At 39.8% G+C, this 6,937-nt stretch overlaps 1 protein-coding gene across 1 annotated transcript; it reads right to left on the reverse strand.

Moving 5' to 3' along the window:
- Positions 1 to 658: 658 nt before the first annotated feature.
- Positions 659 to 2,046, reverse strand: LOC111914651 (uncharacterized). Its single transcript, XM_023910348.2, has one exon. The coding sequence runs from the start codon at positions 1,851 to 1,853 to the stop codon at positions 873 to 875; it is 981 nt and encodes a 326-aa protein (XP_023766116.1). The 5' UTR covers positions 1,854 to 2,046; the 3' UTR covers positions 659 to 872.
- Positions 2,047 to 6,937: the final 4,891 nt, after the last annotated feature.

The following is a 6,937-nucleotide window of genomic DNA, read 5'->3' on the forward strand; positions in this document are numbered from 1 at the left end:
TCTTCATTCGATTAATTTTGGTTTTTGATTAACTTTTTGCATTCGATTAATTTTTGGTTCTGCATTCAATTATGTTTGGTTTACAATAGACAGTTTATTATCCTCCTCTTTGATGGACAGTGAGGTTGATTTACCAAGATGGGATATAAGTGCTCACTCGCCCATAATTGAGTAAGTTTTTATCAACAATAAATGATACCTTATGTTCCCTTCAATTTTTGTTAACAGTTTTCTTTTTCATTGTGGTTATCAAATAAGTAATATCATAATTCAAGTTTAAATTGAAATATGGAGACCTCTTACGATTAGCTAGGAACTCATGTAGGCAAGTGTATTGCTTTGGATCTACAAAATGTCTCTATATAGACATATCGGTGTATCCGGGAATGATGTTAAACATCTCTATTTGAGGAGAATCACGAAGAATGTTATCAATGATGATCCTACATATGATATATGGTGAACCACGTGTGATTCGAGGTCGCTTGACACCTAAACTTACAAAAGCAGCCTTTCTTGAAAATGGTTAAATGAAAAATTAAGTCATGATCATGAGTCAATGGCTTTCAACAATATTAGTTTTGTCTACAGTTCATTCTTGTGAAGTTGTGTGATGGTTGTCCCAGTTTTTTATTCATATATTCGAAATTCAAAGCTCTTAAATCGCGAATAAAATAAACTTTTATATACACAACTTGTATTACTAGACTTTTGTCCATATTCAAACTTTCAACCCCACACATTTTTGCAAGCCTTTTACCACATACGACGTAAAGTAAAACATACACTACTACTGATTTTATATTTTTAATACTTCATCTTATCTATCCATCTAAACGTATAAACATTTACAATGGACCCACACCCACCAACTAAAGATCTAAACGGCCGTTACGAGTGTTCAACACAGTGCGAAACATACCGTTCACTCCGTTAGTCAACGTATCTACACCGTCCGAGAACTTCTTCGTCGCCGTTCCCAGCTCCTTTACGCCGTCCTCCAAACGAACCTTGCCGTCGACTTTATCTCCGTCGTCGGAAACAAAGACATGAAGGAGGTCGAGTACTATCGCCGCCTGGCTTGCGATGTCGTCAAGCTCCAAAACCGGATTTTGCTTCGGCTTTATCAAGTCAAAGATTTGAGTCTGCAGACCGTTGACTGAGTCGGCCCAGAGGAACTCAACCGGAACTGAGAGCTTAGCTACATCGGATTCCCCGTACAAGACGGTAACCAAAACGCTTCCGACAAAAACAGTAAGGACTCCGAGAGCGGAAAACGAGCGACGGATCAGATCTCTTCCGGTGTTCGACTTGCTCGGCGGCAGCTTACCGAGAAGTACTGTCAGCTCCTCGATCAAAGCCTTGGCGCGGAGACTTTTCTCCTTTACAGATTCTTGTGTATTGTTAAGAGATTTGGTTAGAGAATCCTTTGCCTTGTTCAATTTCTCAGACGATGGAATCTGATCTGAGAAGTTAAGCAAGCGAAGGCTGAAATTCAACAAAAGACGTCGGTCGGTCAATTTTTGAACCGCCGACGAAAACAAATTACACAGATCAAGTACCTTGAGACTGTATTCCATATACAAAACCTGATAATCATCGGCTTCGGATTTCAGATTCGAGATCTGATCCTCCGCTTCGGAATGAACAGTTGAGAGAAACGAAACTGCGGCCGATAGCCAAGATAAACTGATATTTGAGGAACTCGTGGGTAGATCTAGCGTTTTCAGATGGAGAATTACCTTTTCATCAAACGAACGAGCGGCGTGTTGGTAGTTTTTGGGAACATGCGGTGGTTTTTTCTTGATTGATCGAAAATGGGAAGATAAGTTTGCTTTCTCGACAATAAACATGGCTAATCGTTGGAGATTAAGATGGTCACTCAGTAAGGAAACCTTGTTGACGGAATTTTGGGTTGCCGGAAAATATAGCTAGGGTTTCTTACGGTGGTTTTATTCAATAATAATCTGTTGGGTTACACAAGGCGTGTGAAAGTAAATGAACACCGAACGTTGGGAAACTCCTTTCGAAATACCCAAATTATCCTCAACCTTTTTAATTCTTTAATTATTATTGTAATAATTTTTAGATACAACTTTTCGCTACCTCTATTGACAGTTGTTAACATACGAACATTTCGCTATCTCTATTTTAATTTTTATATACAACTTTTCTAATTAAATAAAAGACAAAATTGCAAGAATGGTCCCTGTGGTATATCAAAACTAGCAACTTTGGTCTAAAATGGGTTTTGCTCGCAAAAATGGTCTAATAGTTTCGTTTTGTTACGAGTTTAGTCCAAAAAATTTAAACTTTTTATAATGAAGGATTTGCCCTTGGTATTTTCCCTTTTTCAATTTTTTTGTTACAGAAATCAAAAAAAGAAAAAGAAAATCTCTCTCTCTCTCTCTCTCATCTCCAACTCGTCTATCTCCCTCGTTTCTCACTTCTCCGGTGAAGAGAGCCACTACAGCCGACTATGGCAGCTCCTTCACCTCCCCATGTCGTGACCCACCACCCATCCAACATCCCAAATCCAAATCCACAATGAGTGTTCTTCGTTCTTGATTTTAGATCTGAAATAAAACCCAAATCCAAAATTTGAATGTAGGTATGTTCTTGGTTCCAATTTTGAAACGAAGATGAAGAAGGGTAGATCTGAAACAAAATCCACACACAAAACCTTACCTAAAACGAAAACTCACCATTGATTTTGGATCTAAAATAAATCACTACACTTGTTGCCTCCTGTTTTTCTTTCCTGCCGGCAAGAATGAAGAGAAAGGAAGCTGGTGGTCGGAGGGAGTGGTAGCATTTGGTGGCCAGAACTCACAACAGCAGCGGTGGCAGCAAGCTATATGGGTGGTAAAGCGACAGGAGGAGCTGGGTTTCCTCCTTAGCGGTGCAGTATGACTGGAGAGATGTAACGAGGGTGGTGAGGTCATGTACAGTGGTGAGAGGTGGCATTGAGCGACTGGGACAGGCGGAACAAGGCTGGCAGTCGACGGGCTCACATATGTCTCCTTCTCTCGTCATCGTTGCAGATTCGAAGGGGGGGTGAATGGAGAAAGTCGGGAAAGGCAGTAGTGGTGTTGAAAACGACCCAAAAATACAACCCAAAAATTTCGTTTTTCAACATAACCAAAAACCGTAATCTGAGTGTCATATCATAAACCACACATGATGTATCTCAACATAATAATAAAACACTGTGCGGAAAGAAAACTGTATCATATCCATGACATATAAAAATCAAGAACTAAATCAATTCCCAGGATAAAAGCTGAAGTCGTGGTGTGTGCGATGCCATCATCCCGAGCTCTTCCCTCTGCTAGCGGAAGTACCTGAAACCAAAACTAAAACTGTAAGCACGAAGCTTAGTGAGCTCCCCCAAACTACCACATACCATACAATACATATAAAGCACATACTGGGCCTTGCCCACTGCATCAGACCGAAGTCTGGAACTAGCTGCATCGGACCGAAGTCCGGAACTGACTGGGACCTTGTCCCCTGCATCGGACCAGAGTCCGGAACTAACTGCATCGGACCGAAGTCCGGAACTGACTGCATCGGACCGAAGTCCGGAACTAACTGCATCGGACCGAAGTCCGGAACTGACTGATCATGACATAGCATATCACATAACAACTATTATATTCACCCATACTGCATACTGCATCGGACCGAAGTCCGGAGCACATAACACAAATATGCTTGAATCACAAAGACGTCAAGCCAGCTAGCTACTACATCAAACTAAAGACCGGAACTACTGATAATTACACGGGCCGGCATTGTGGCCGTAGACCCGTTCCTACTGAAGGGAAACTCACCTCGTGAACTGGCTGCTGAGTGAATAGCTCTGAGGGCTAACTGCTGCTGCTCCGGTATCTCCCCGGCTACAAGTCCAAAAACACACTCAATCAAATACTAAACACTGCACTGGGTAAAATGACTCTTTTACCCTTGGTCAAAGTCAACCTTCGGACAAAGTCAACCCACAGTTGACCTGACTCGCCGAGTTGGGCCGCCAACTCGCCGAGTCCTTGTTCTCATTCCTCGACCTTACTCGCTGCTACTCGTCGAGTATGGCATCGACTCGACGAGTACTCATTCGATCCAAGAACTCAGACAATCTTCATCCGACTCGCCGGGTCATATGAACAACTCGACGAGTTGTTCTTTGAGCTTAAGAAGATTGCCTTGGACTCGCCGATTTGTATGAACAACTCGCCGAGTCCCTCCATTACTGAGTCTACCCTCAACTCGCTGAGTCCACTCTCTAACTCACTGGATTCACTCGACACTGATCAAAATGAAGGACTCGGGAACTCGCGACCCAACTCGCCGAGTCGTTCTTCCCGACTCGCCGAGTTGCCGCCATGCAACTGATTTTTACTCGATATTGTTTGAATCCAACACATACAACTGATAGATCTGAGTCCAATAAGCTGATTTACCACGTAAAGTTTCCAACTTTACGTGCACAACCTCATGAATAAGGGAAATAAGGCTAAAAGATGCATAAAATGGGTAGATCCATGATTAATATGCAAAGTAACTCCAAAAAGACAGTAGATCTGGGCTCTACAACACCCCATCATTCAGATCTAAAGATATCTCGACTTATTAAGGCATTCATGCAAACATAAGGCTTGGAACAAGCATCAACTAGCTCTTAGGAGAGCCCTAATGGAAGTTTAAAGCATATAACAAGAGGGGAACTCCGAAAATACCTCAAATAACTCAGATTTGCCCTTGGATCTTTGCACTACATCTCTTCTCCTTGCTTCTTTCTTCTTCTCCTTCTTCACACCTTCACAAAATGGCACCAAAAACACTTATAAGCTCTCAAGGGAGGATTAGGGTTTTCTCACTGTGTTCTCAGGTTGAGGGAGGCGAGAATGGGGCTATAAGGTGGTTTAAATAGTGGGCAACCCGGGGATTTAGGGTTTCTCCCAGACGGACAGACTCGCCGAGTCCAGAATATGGACTCGCCGAGTCGCCAACTAACACGTGCTCGAAATCCCGTCCCTACTCGGCGAGTCAGGCTATGAACTCGCCGAGTCCCTTTACAAAATTTCAAAATAAATACCAAGGAATCATCATACCGGGAACGGGTCGTTACAGGTGTTGTGACAAGCGAAGATGTGGTGGATGTTCACGGTGGTAACCACAGCAACACCACCGGTGTCAAAACCACTAGTGCTCCATTCTTTGTTTGTGAAACAAGGACGAAATGAGTTGAATCAAAAGAGAGGGGGTTGTGTGTGTGTGGAGAATAGAGAGAGAGAGAGAGAGAGGGGGAGGGAGGGAGAGAGAGAAAGAGAGAGAGAGATTTTATTTTTGTTTTATTCTTAATTGTTTTTTAATTGTTGTAATAAAAGAAAATTGGAAAATAAAATAATAAGGGGCAAACTCGTCATTATAAATAGTTCATAGGAAATTCGACTAAACTTGAAACAAAACGAAACTATTGGACCATCATTGCGAGCCAAACCCATTTTGAACCAAAGCTGCTAGTTTTGACATACCACATGGACCATTCTTGCAATTTAATCTAAATAAAATCATGCAAGTTAGAATATAGGGGATTTTTTTAACAACAAAATATAAGGGGGATATCGATTAAAGTACCTTTTGCGCATGATGTTATTTTAAATTTTGTTCTTCTCTATTTGAAAAATAATTATTTTGTCTGAAACATCATAATTATAGTTATTTATCGAGTTGATGAGATTCAACATAAAGCGGTAAAGCTATTCTAGAATCTAACAAGAAACGTTTTGAAATGACATAAAAAAAACATTAAAGAATGTACATAATTCACGACTAAAAACGGGTCTAGATTATGAGTTATTGGACATTTGTTTACTTCTTTTATGCTTTTTGGATTTGTTTCAAGTTCCAAATTTACATTTCTAATATTGATAATGATTTTATATAATCATTATTTTTAGAATATATGTTTGTGGTGGAGGACAATTGAAGTGAATACTAGGTTCCATGTACTATATTGCTTCATATTACACGTGTGTTGGTGTTGATTTTTTAACCAATGATAACAACTTTGTTGAGTTGATTAACTTCGTGGCTTCTAAATCCATGTTGAATAATAATCAGATTTATTTGTCTTTTCAATCTTCCGGTTCAAAATTAGTTATGTAAATTATTTACAACATGTATGTCCTATACTTTGTAAATGTCGTAACTGGAATGCCTCTTAACATACTTCAATTTTTTTGTTAATAATTATGTGGAAAGTATTGTAAATCCATTCGCAAGGGAAAATCGTTACGATGTCAATAGGTCACATGGTGTTGAGAGCAACCAAGTATGTAATTTAGTACCTATGACGTTGATTCATTTGGTGCATGTACAAGGAGTGACACAAGGTATAAAGGTAATGAAACTGTTTTTGATGGTACCGCTTATGTGCCATCTCGTGTAGCATTAGAAAGATGGCGATGAAATCGGTGTTATTCTTCAAGTGTGTGTATGTGTGTGTGTGTGTGTGAGAGAGAGAGAGAGATAGAAAGTGTGTGTTTGTGTGTGTGTGTGTTAGCGATGAGAAAGTTGAGGGTAGATGGAGTTAAGGTAGGTGGTGGGTTGACCTATTTTCTTTTTTATTTATTATATATATATATATATATATATATATATATATATATATATATTTAAAGTCTAAAACGAAATTAAAAAAGATAGAATATATTTTTACCGGATAATGTTCAACTACATAAGGGAGGAGGGAGTCATTCTCTCCCAAATCTCAACCCACTAAACCCACTGTCATATCATTTTTTTTTCTTTAATTTTCTTCATCTTCCCCAGCCCACAACACACGGAAACTCTATCTTTTTGAACTCACTCAACCCATTCAATTAAAAAAAAAATACAAAACAGTCAAGGTAAAATTTTAATTAGCAATAGA

This window comes from Lactuca sativa, chromosome 4 (genome assembly GCF_002870075.4).
Source record: "Lactuca sativa cultivar Salinas chromosome 4, Lsat_Salinas_v11, whole genome shotgun sequence".
Taxonomy (NCBI): Eukaryota; Viridiplantae; Streptophyta; class Magnoliopsida; order Asterales; family Asteraceae; genus Lactuca; species Lactuca sativa.